General features: G+C 42.7%; 1 protein-coding gene across 2 annotated transcripts in view; it reads left to right on the top strand.

Moving 5' to 3' along the window:
• LOC113019677 (butyrophilin-like protein 2) overlaps nucleotides 1-11888 on the top strand; it is a 53456-nt gene continuing 41568 nt past the window's right edge. The window contains exons 1-7 of one of the 2 annotated variants that reach the window (XM_026163472.1): nucleotides 1-213; nucleotides 4867-5021; nucleotides 5096-5210; nucleotides 6053-6169; nucleotides 6493-6819; nucleotides 8455-8781; nucleotides 9787-10935. In XM_026163472.1, coding sequence (XP_026019257.1) covers nucleotides 177-213; nucleotides 4867-5021; nucleotides 5096-5210; nucleotides 6053-6169; nucleotides 6493-6819; nucleotides 8455-8781; nucleotides 9787-10121 — 1413 coding nt within the window. In that variant the 5' untranslated portion in view covers nucleotides 1-176 and the 3' untranslated portion in view covers nucleotides 10122-10935. Of the gene's footprint in view, nucleotides 214-4866; nucleotides 5022-5095; nucleotides 5211-5657; nucleotides 5967-6052; nucleotides 6170-6492; nucleotides 6820-8454; nucleotides 8782-9786; nucleotides 10936-11888 lie in introns of those variants that run through there. The other variant, XM_026163473.1, reaches the window with a different exon arrangement.

Raw genomic sequence — 11888 nt, 5'->3', positions numbered from 1 at the left:
TGTGGCCGGCCGGACTTCATTCCACAGATGTGCTTTAACAAAGTGTGAAGCTGAACTCTGAGCTGTGACAGTGAAGCAGTGTGAGAGTGTCAGTAGATGATCAGCAGAGGAAAGTGAAGCTGCTGTGAGCTGATGTCCTGAAGGGCTTTTAAAGAGTCTCTGAGTTTGACAGGAACATGAAGATGTTTGTGGTGTTTGTGATCCTCCTGCACGGTAAGTACACCTTCCTCTCTCTGCTCTCATCATCAGCTTTTCTTTCATCTCTCTCTCTTTAATGTGTTGAAGTGCAGCAGGAGGAGATTTCCATCAAACACTGGATTCTGATTCAGATCAAACTAACAATCCAAAGCAGCAACTTTCAAATCTCTGGATTCTTCTTGGTGCCTTTCAGATGAGCTCATGTTACAATCAGCTGCTGTGTGTGTGTGTTTGCTTTCTGTGTTTGTTGTACTGTCCTATGAATAAATCAGATTCCTGGAAACATGCAAACGGTTTGTTTGTTTTGCTTAAGTTTTTACTTGTACTACGACTGCTGTGTGTTGTGGGTCAATGTTTGAAAAACAGTGGGTCACCCATGACCCAGGACCGCGACACTAGGGCAACATTTTTACAGCTTGATATATATTGGTTCTCTTTTATTTTACACTTAACAAAGCAAAAAATACCAGCAAGTATGAAAGACGTTTGCGATTGAATCTAAACCCAAAAGAAAAAAAGTCAGGGAATGCAAGTTTTGCTTTCTCTTTCTGTTGTCGACACTTTAGCCTAAGTGAGCTCACATTCAGTGTGTTTAGCCAAACCCAAACCCCCAGGCAGATGGCCACAGATCACTTTTAAACACAGAAATGTGCGTTCATTTCATTCATAGTTTTCAAACTGGTTGACTTGCTTTCTGTCAACAGGAGACTGCATAAATCAGGCCTTTATGGTTGTATTGCTGCTAAGAAACCATGACTAAGGAAAAGCAACAAGCAGAAGAGATTTGTTTGGGCTAAGAAACACAAGGAATGGACATTAGACCAGTCGAAATCTGTGCTTTTGTCTGATGAGTCCAGAATTGAGATCTCTGGTTCCACCTGACGTCTCTTTGTGCCACACAGAAAGGGGAACTAGATGGTCTCTACATGCATGGTTCCAGGATATCAGAGATTCCAGAGGTCCTCTTCCACTTAGGTTATTTGTGTAGTAGCACAAACAGCACCCTGTTCTCATCGCTTGCTCACTTATGCCTTCTTGTTCCAGTAGCCCACACCTGACCCAGACCTAGTTAACCCGTTTTATGTCCGAGCCAGTATGGGTTATGTTTTCTGCCTCTCGCTCATATCCGAAGGTAGGCTTGGTTAGCATCGGGGATGCAGACATATGCCCAGGTCTGCGGCTGGTCAGTGACTAAAGTACCAAAGTACTGGTAAAGAATGTACAGAAATATAAATCTCCAGTTCACCTATTAACACCTTCTGCCAGATCATGTGATGACATTTTATTTATGTCCTAATTTAGCAGCCGCAGAGGTATGTCTGATATGTTGAACATGAAACACGAAGTGTTGAGCTGAAATCTGGTCAGAATTAATCCCATTGTAGGTATGTCACAGGTTAGTCTGGTTAGACTGGCATACTGACAGCACAGCACAAGCACACTGACATCCACTTTTGTGCAGACAATATAAAATGTGTCCTGTAGTTGCGGGTAAGACCATCCTCGCATCACAGGAAAGTGTGTGTAAAGAATAGAGAGATATTACCCCTGAGAGATAATATCATTTATTAAATTATATAATAAATGATATTACCATGGTTACAAATGTGAGTCAGAACAATAACCAAAAAACCCATTCTGGCCCCTATAGATGATCTTAAATTTAAATTTACTGGTAAGCACTATTGGAGAAGTCTCTGAGACAACCTGAAATTTGCACCCCCCGCTGACGCTTACTCAGAGACTCTGACTGTTATCATGGGGATGATCGTGGCTCAAGAGTTGGGAGTTCGCCTTGTAATCGGAAGGTTGCCGGTTCGAGCCCCGGCTTGGGCAGTCTCGGTCGTTGTGTCCTTTGGCAAGACACTTCACCCGTTGCCTACTGGTGGTGGTCAGAGGGCCCGGTGGCGCCAGTGTCCGGCAGCCTCCCCTCTGTCAGTGCGCCCCAGGGCAGCTGTGGCTACAATGTAGCTTGCCATCACCAGTGTGTGAATGTGTGTGTGAATGGGTGGATGACTGGATATGTAAAGCGCTTTGGGGTCCTTAGGGACTAGAAAAGTGCTATATACAGTGGGGCAAAAAAGTATTTAGTCAGCCACCGATTGTGCAAGTTCCCCCACCTAAAATGATGACAGAGGTCAGTAATTTGCACCAGAGGTACACTTCAACTGTGAGAGACAAAATGTGAAAAAAAAATCCATGAATCCACATGGTAGGATTTGTAAAGAATTTATTCGTAAATCAGGGTGGAAAATAAGTATTTGGTCAATAACAAAAATACAACTCAATTCTTTGTAACATAACCTTTGTTGGCAATAACAGAGGTCAAACGTTTACTATAGGTCTTTACCAGGTTTGCACACACAGTAGCTGGTATTTTGGCCCATTCCTCCATGCAGATCTTCTCGAGAGCAGTGATGTTTTGGGGCTGTCGCCGAGCAACACGGACTTTCAACTCCCGCCACAGATTTTCTATGGGGTTGAGGTCTGGAGACTGGCTAGGCCACTCCAGGACTTTCAAATGCTTCTTACGGAGCCACTCCTTTGTTGCCCGGGCGGTGTGTTTTGGATCATTGTCATGTTGGAAGACCCAGCCTCGTTTCATCTTCAAAGTTCTCACTGATGGAAGGAGGTTTTGGCTCAAAATCTCACGATACATGGCCCCATTCATTCTGTCCTTAACACGGATCAGTCATCCTGTCCCCTTGGCAGAAAAACAGCCCCATAGCATGATGTTTCCACCCCCATGCTTCACAGTAGGTATGGTGTTCTTGGGATGCAACTCAGTATTCTTCGTCCTCCAAACACGACGAGTTGAGTTTATACCAAAAAGTTCTACTTTGGTTTCATCTGACCACATGACATTCTCCCAATCCTCTGCTGTATCATCCATGTGCTCTCTGGCAAACTTCAGACGGGCCTGGACATGCACTGGCTTCAGCAGCGGAACACGTCTGGCACTGCGGGATTTGATTCCCTGCCGTTGTAGTGTGTTACTGATGGTGACCTTTGTTACTTTGGTCCCAGCTCTCTGCAGGTCATTCACCAGGTCCCCCCGTGTGGTTCTGGGATCTTTGCTCACCGTTCTCATGATCATTTTGACCCCACGGGATGAGATCTTGCGTGGAGCCCCAGATCGTGGGAGATTATCAGTGGTCTTGTATGTCTTCCATTTTCTGATGATTGCTCCCACAGTTGATTTCTTCACACCAAGCTGCTTGCCTATTGTAGATTCACTCTTCCCAGTCTGGTGCAGGTCTACAATACTTTTCCTGGTGTCCTTCAAAAGCTCTTTGGTCTTGGCCATGGCGGAGTTTGGAGTCTGACTGTTTGAGGCTGTGGACAGGTGTCTTTTATACAGATGATGAGTTCAAACAGGTGCCATTCATACAGGTAACGAGTGGGGGACAGAAAAGCGTCTTACAGAAGACGTTACAGGTCTGTGAGAGCCAGAGATTTTCCTTGTTTGAGGTGACCAAATACTTATTTTCCACCCTGATTTACGAATAAATTCTTTACAAATCCTACCATGTGAATTCATGGATTTTTTTTTCACATTCTGTCTCTCACAGTTGAAGTGTACCTCTGGTGCAAATTACTGACCTCTGTCATCATTTTAGGTGGGGGAACTTGCACAATCGGTGGCTGACTAAATACTTTTTTGCCCCACTGTAAATACAGGCCATTTACCATTTACCATAGTCCTACCATAGGCACTAAATAGAAAAACCACCTCCACAGAGCAAGACCGGTTTGAAAGAGGAGTGAAAGAAAGGTGTGTGGCTTCCTGATCCAAAGTGACGGCATGACTTTGACAGACAGCGCTCAGCAAAAGCATGCCAGCGTCGAGAGCTGACACTTTGTGGCCCGCAGTTTTAGCCCTTTTCTTGTAAGCTGACCTTCATTGCTGTGCAGCTGGTTTGGGTTTTTCCCTGTAATGGTTGTTTCAGGAATAAGGTGTTCAGAGTAACTAATACAGCCATCTATGTCCACTGTGAATGACCATCCTTGAACAGAGGGGGTGCCTAATGACACCCAGACGTGATTTTCTTTTGTTGGTAAATCCTTTGAAATTATTATCAAACCCATTTTCACACAGCAGTAATGGCAGAAACTGTTTCAGTAGTGGAAAAGCTAAATATCTCACGTTCTACCGCTTAGAAAATGTTAAAAACCCACACAGCAATGACCTGGTACAGGCCCATGGGACTATTGTTATTTCATAAGTAGTGGTATTAATAGTGTTTTTTGAAACCAGAAGAGACTAAATTGAAACATTGAGTGTGTGCCTTGATCTGGTGTCTTAAAATGTGTTTAACATTTTAAACAACACGTGTTATTTAAGAAACTTACATTTTGGTTTTTGCAGTAGATTGATGGAACAATCTTATGTTTTTTGCACAAATAACAAAGGATGCTGCCAGAAACATACTAAAATCAACAGTATTACATCTTGGTAGGTGATTGTATTACTGACTCTGACTAATGACTGACTGACTAAAGATTAAAAGCTTATTTCATTTACTTCAGTGTCTTTGATTAAATTTGATTAGAATTTTTTCTCTGTTTGTTAAACTTGTCCCAGAAGATGATGCTACTTGTATTCCATCATTTTAACATTGAGTCAAACCCACAACATTCATTTGATTTGTGTTTCTGTCCTTCCAGTTTCCCAGCATGCTCTGGCTGTGGTGGTGGAGGTGAATGAGGGGGAAAGGTCTGTCCTGCTGCCCTGTCTGTTCTCAGGTTTTATACCTGACAACGCCACATTGATGTGGACTCGCAGTGACCTGGATCCCAAATCTGTACATCAACGACGAGAAGTAGGAGACGATGTTAGAGGACAAAACCAGCGTTACAGCAGGCGCACATTAATGAATACGCTTTCATTACAAAGGACTTCAGCCTCACTCTGAGGAAACCCACAAACACTGACAGCGGCAACTACACCTGCTCCATCAGTGCTGGAGGAGAAGAACGGAGACTTAGAGACATCCAGCTGCAGGTCAAAGGTCAGCAATAAATCCGAACACCAGTTTCAATTACAGGTCATGTGTCAGTACTGTAGCCAAAGGTCAGAGGTCAAACTGATGTACTAACTACGATGCACTAACTGATGTTTCATCAGGTAGCAGGAACCTTTAGCACAGACCTAACACCTAAGTGGAGAGAGAAAAACATGAACAACCAAGCAGAAGAAAATATGATTGTACAAATTAGCATTTAGAATTTTACAGATTCTGCTCAGAAGTCTATGTGTTCATTTCAGTTGGGGGGGAACAGAAAACACATACATTTACAAACATTTACAAACTCTGGGTGACTTTTTATTCATTGCTAAAATCAAAACATTATTCAAAATGGGTTTTTTTTGGAACTTGATCAGAATCAGAGTTTTTATGCTAACCTGTTTATTTACTATTAAAAACAAACAACCCCCCAATAACTGGTGACGGTGAGGGAAGGGTCAAAGTCTGTCATCCTGCCCTGCAGCACAAAACCTAACCTGTCTGAAGACACCACAGTGGAGTGGACTCGCTCTGACCTCGGACTCATAATGGTGGATGCTTATCCAAACAGAAAAGATGACCCTATGACTCAGGACGACCTTTACACAAACAGAACAAAGATGAATGAAGACCTGCTGAGAACTGGAGACCTCAGTCTGACCTTAAAAAACCCCACACAGAGAGACAGTGGAGGATACATCTGCACCATCCACAGGGACAAAGACATCCTGAGACAGAAAGTAGTGCTGCAGGTCAAAGGTCATTGCTGTAGATACAAGTCAGAGGTTAGTGCTGCAGATACAGATCAGAAGTCCTATTTATTTTCATATAAAATGTCTCCACAGAACAATTTGCATATTGGGCCAGCGTTCTGGTGGGTATCGCAGGTTTCCTGGTTCCCCTGTTGCTTCTTGTGGTTTCTGGAGGTCTTTTATATTATTTTCGTCACTATTTCAAGTCAGGTGAGTCCCTCACACTGCTCTACCCATAATTTCGATGGTGATTTGACTGTGTTCACATGAGATCTTCATGGTTTCTGTGCTGTTGTGTGTGAGACATGGCCGACTGTGGAGGCTCAGTCTGTCTGTTCTTCTGCTCTTCATCCAACATGTCTGCAGCGCTTTACAGGACGCTGCAGACTAGTTACCAAAGAACGAGTCAGGAACACATCAGGAACAAACTGAGACACAATCTGACTGAGACTAGAAGACAAGGAGGGGACAGGGAGGTCATGTGACCATCACAGCTGCTGCTGACGTCATCATGTTGTGCTTTGTTGTCTCAGGTTACCAAAAAGTGGTGGATTCAGGGGTGGAGTCTGTCCAGCTGCCGTGCAAAACCACAGTTAAGTTCTTGAAAGATGCAAAAGTTGAGTGGGAGGACAGAGACAAAAGGAAGGTCCACGTGTATCAGAATGACTCTGACCAGCTTGGAGTACAGGACGAGTTTTACAGAGACCGAACGAAGATGAAGAGAAACTTACTGGAACCTGGAGACCTCAGTCTGACCTTGAAACATCCCACAGAGGGAGACACAAACACCTACACCTGCACCGTCTACAGCAAGGAGGGAAACATCCTGAGGAAGAAACAAGTGGAGCTGAAAGTGAGAGGTCAGTGTTGTGTAAGTTACAGGTTAGAACGTACTTTCATATGACATTTGTGACCTCCTTCAGTCTGAGCTGTTTGCATAACTAAGTCAGCAAAGGTAGAGCTTAGTGATCAGCATCAGATTATTGTAAAAATCTCAAAATATATCAGCAGGTTATTGCATGAAATGTAAAATGCAGTTTTAATTAACGTTTATATAACCTGCTCTTCTTTGTTTATTCATCTTGATGCATTCTCAATCATCCAGGTAAGTAAATCTCCAAAAGTGGATTCTGTTTATCTGGACGTAGCGTTTTCAGTGGGAGAAACGTTTCGTCACTCATCCAAGTGACTTCTTCAGTCTCAGCTGACTGCAGGTTTCCCCAATCTTATAAACATTTGCATAATGACTGAAACCAGCCCACTGAAGAAACAATGGGCTGGGAGGTCAATTCCTTGATCATTAATATGCAAATATTCATGACAGTTGATCAACAACCATGAGTATCATTCACAGAGAGTTGGGGAATGGCTGCAATCATTCAGTGGTGCTGTTTCAGTCAACCTCAGTCCTAGTATGTGAAACAACTTTCATTCCTTGAATTTTGAACATGAAAATCATTGTTTCATTGGTTGTGTCAATCCAGGTTAGGGCAACAGGTGACTGAATGAAAGAAGCTAGACACAGTCATAGGACTAGAGCACCCTCTATAAATTTTTATGTTTTCCTCCTGAGTGGACCACCATGGTAACTGATGGTTAAGACATCAGCTGGTCTGCAACAGGTTATGTTCAGAGTTTCAGGGTCAATTTACCTGCAACTGCTGATGAAGAAAAAGTCTCCATGTGTTTGTGTTTGGTCCTAATCTGCTGCCTGTCTGTTTGACATGCTGGATTTCCAGCTGATCGATGACAGATTAGAAACTGATCAGTCTATTGATCACACAATATTCCATCAATAGAATTGATTTGACTTTGATTTGTGTAACAAAGTGATTTCCACGTCTCCTTCATGATGTGACAGTGTCAGAGCTGAATGCACTTGTAGAGTATCATGTTTTTATGGCTCACATTTAAAGTGTTGCAGCTCTAATGTACAGCTGTCATATTAGAAATAGAAGCAGCTCTGATTTTAGTGCTCAAAGAAATCTATGAAGTGATGAATTCACACATGAACAGTTTTCTGCAGCGTTCCTCTCGGCCTTATTTGCAGCTCCACTCTTGTTTTTGCTCTAATAATTATTTCTCTCCATGAGCTGTTTCTCTGCCTGAAGGAGGCGCCACTCCATCGCTTCATTTAGTGCAGAACAAGAGTCACATGATGCTTTAGACTCCCCCTTTAATGTAAATGAGCTCAGAGTTTAAATTCAGAAATTCTTGTTAATAGATAAAGCCTTAAATCAGCATCCTGATAAATATGATCTCTAACTGGGGTTTTAGGTTTGTTGTTTCACTTACACAAAGAGAGGACTGGATATATTGAACTTGACTCTGGATGTATTATAGTAACACCAAATTCTTAAATAAATAATCAGCTCACAACACTGTCTCTGATCACTGGAGCAATGCGACATATTTCAGACTGGAATCAGTCAAACGCGTTTGGACTGCTAATATTTCACTTCATCCAGTCATCTTGTGTTTTCCTATTCTCTCAGTCCCTCAGGTGGAGGTGGATTCAGGAGAGGAGTCTGTCCAGCTAATCATGAAAACCAAAGTTTCCCTGCCTGATGATGCTAAAGTAGAGTGGATGGACAGAAACATATTGAAGGTTCATGTGTATCAGAATGGCTCTGACCGGTATGAAGAACAGGACCTGCATTACAGAGACCGAACACAGTTAACAAAAGACCTGCTGAAGACTGGAGACCTCAGTCTGACCCTGAAATACCCCACAGACTGGGACAGAGGCATCTACACCTGCACCGTCTACAGCAGGGAGGGAAACATCCTGAAAAAGAAACAAGTGGAGCTGAAAGTCAAAGGTCAGTGCTGTACAAACATGTCAGAGGTGAGAACAATGTTATTGAGATCTGTTTCTCTGAATGAAATCAAATGAGGCAACACAGGACATTTTTTATACTACAAGCATCTATTCTATAACATACGTCCAGCAGAGGTGGGAAGTAGTGAAGTACAAATACTTTTCCAGGAATCTGTACAAGCTTGAAGGACAAAGACCACCTGCAGAGGCGAAAGGAGAATGTTTTGTTGTTTACATATATAATTTTTTTTTCAAGAATTTCAGGCAAACATTTTTCACTTTATCATTACATATTTATTTACATTATGTGCAGAACTTTGAGGTGAAAATCAGCTTAATCCAAAAAGAAAGCTTCTTTGATCTGGTGGAGTCTAAAACAATATATGTACCTGGCCTAATACATTTTAGTGTATTTTACTCAGTATAGTTTTAAACAAACAACCAAACAAAAAACATAAATGAAATATTAAACTTGAACCAGTACCAGACAGAACCTTCACATTTGCTCTTGGAATTAGAATATTAAAAGCTTGTGTCTATAAGAAAATTATTTCCTTTATTAGTTAGATTGAAATGAACGACTGTTTGATTTGGTGATTTGCAGTGGAATTATGTAAATGGTCAAATTGTAACGTTTTATCCATTTTCCGTTGTTAAAACTTGATTACCTGATTGAAACAGAAAGCCTAGTTAACAGAGGGTTGATAATCACCATTGTGACAGACACGATCACCTCCAGGTTTTAGGTTTGGTTGAACGCAAAGAAACTCTGGATATGTTGAAGTTGCATGAACATGTTCAGATTTTCTTGCACTGGACATCTCGATTCCCTTTCAAAGACATATTAAAGTATAATAAAGCAGTGACTCCAGCCAGATGACAAAAACACTGAATTCTTTAAGAAACAGTCAGGTGTGTAGGACTGTAAATGTTACTTCTTATCCAGTCGAAGAAAAAGTGCTGGTGCTGCTGTTTGTAGTGTTCATGTTGTGCTTTGTCTTCTCAGTTCCTCAGGTTGGGGCAGATTCAGGGGTGGAGTCTGTCCAGCTGCCCTGCAAAGCCATAATTGATCTGCCTCGAGATGGTAAAGTGGAGTGGAAGGATGGTTCTTACAGGACAGTTCACGTGTATGAGAACGGCTCTGACCAGCCTGAAGAACAGGATCACCGTTACAGCGGACGAACTAAGATGAATGAAGACCTGGTGGAAACTGGAGACCTCAGTCTGACCCTGAAATACCCCACGGGCTGGGACAACCATACTTACACCTGTAATGTCTACAGCAACAAGAGAAACATCCTGATGAAGAAACAAATGGAGCTGAAAGTCAGAGGCCAGTGATGCAGTGTCTGTGTGTCTTTGTGTGTGTTTCCAATATGTGTGAGTTTCCATCTATCCATTTTCTTCTGCTCATCTGGGTTCAGGTTACAGGTGCAGCAGCAGAAAAGCTAAGCCCAGACCTTGCTAACCCCAGTGTCCAGTGAGTGAGGGTACGGACGTAGAATGACTGGTCTACAGCTTTACTTTTGTGGTTACCTCTGGTTCTCCATTGTGGTTCTCCACAATGGACTGGTGCAGTGTTGAAATCACTGCAACTGTAGCTCCAACCATTTAGTGGGGCACAAAGCTTGGTTAGATGAGACAACCTTGTATTTTTATTTCTTAATATGTGCAAGAATCCAACAGACAATGTCTGATCCAGTTTGTCTGGAAGAAATTTGACTGAAAGTGACAAGTATCGGGAGAGAGTTCTCACTTCGGGCTCTGATTCTGATTCTTCAACTCTGAAAACCTGCTGCTGTCTGTACAGCTCATGTTGTCTTTCTTGTCCTCTCAGTCTGTCAGGTAGAGGTGGAGGAGGGGGCGGAGTCTGTTCATCTGCCCTTCAAAACCACACAAAACCTGCCAGAAGACACTAAAGTTGTGTGGTGGGACACTGATGACAGGAAGGTCCACGTGTATGAGAACGGCTCTGACCAGCCTGAAGAACAGCACCAGGGTTACAGAGGACGAACGAAGATGAATGAAGACCTGCTGAAAACTGGAGACCTCAGTCTGACCCTGAAACAGCCCACAGAGAGAGACAGTGGGAGATACTGCTGTAAAGTCTATGGGAAGATGAACCGATACAAAGCAGCGGTGGTCAAAGTCAAAGGTTTGTTAATTTGTTAACTGTCTCTCTCTCTGTGTGTGTGTGTGTGTGTGTGTGTGTGTGTGTGTGTGTGTGTGTGTGTGTGTGTGTGTGTGTGTGACTGTCTTGTGTCTCCTCTGCAGGGAGAGTTCAGGTCCAGGATCAAACAGGGGACATCAGGAACAGAAGCAGCTCCATTGATCCGACTCCTCTGATGGCTGATCAATCAGTTTGATCTGTGTGTTCTTTGATTATTGATCAGTGATGTCAGAGTGGAGTCAGTGTGATGTTGTTGTTGTGTGTTTGAGACTTTTAGTGTCCATGAAGGTCTCTGCTGCCGTAGATCCTCTGAACTGTGACAGAGGTCTCACTCTGGAGGAAACTCTCAGCACTTTCCAGCAGCTCCTCCATCATGGAGGACGTTCCCTCACTGTAACAGGTGGAGGAGAGAGGAGAGGAAGCACAGGTGGATCCTCTGAGGAAGAGGAGCGTCCTACAACCACATGATCACATGACAAGAATGGTATAAGTACAAAGTCAGATTAATGGGTTTGCAGGTGTCCTTAAAGTCAGAGTTCTCACATACAGAAAACTGTCACTCTTTTTACCTGTTATGTCACCGTGGTAACTGAACGAAACAGTGCATTTATGTCAGGTTTTTTTTTTAATTGTTTATTTTTCATTTTATTTACATGTTTGAAGTAAAGCAATCTGTCAATCAATAACACATCATTATAATATTAAAGGAACTCTCCATGTTTCTATTTAAAGGTCAGTCTCACACAAAGCAGACCAGTGATTTTACTTTACTTCCATGTGACGTGTTGTTTGTATGTCTTTTGACTTCGTACTGGTCATACTGGGTTTTGTACCATTTTTGAGTTTTGCTTTTGTATTTATTTATTTTAATTTTGTCCCAATTGCTAGTCTTGGTAGCTGGGGATCAGTCTGCCAGGGCCTCCACTCTGGCCACCGCC

This window comes from Astatotilapia calliptera, chromosome 3 (genome assembly GCF_900246225.1).
Source record: "Astatotilapia calliptera chromosome 3, fAstCal1.2, whole genome shotgun sequence".
In the NCBI taxonomy this organism is placed as follows: Eukaryota; Metazoa; Chordata; class Actinopteri; order Cichliformes; family Cichlidae; genus Astatotilapia; species Astatotilapia calliptera.
This window is presented reverse-complemented; position numbering and strand designations above follow the sequence as displayed.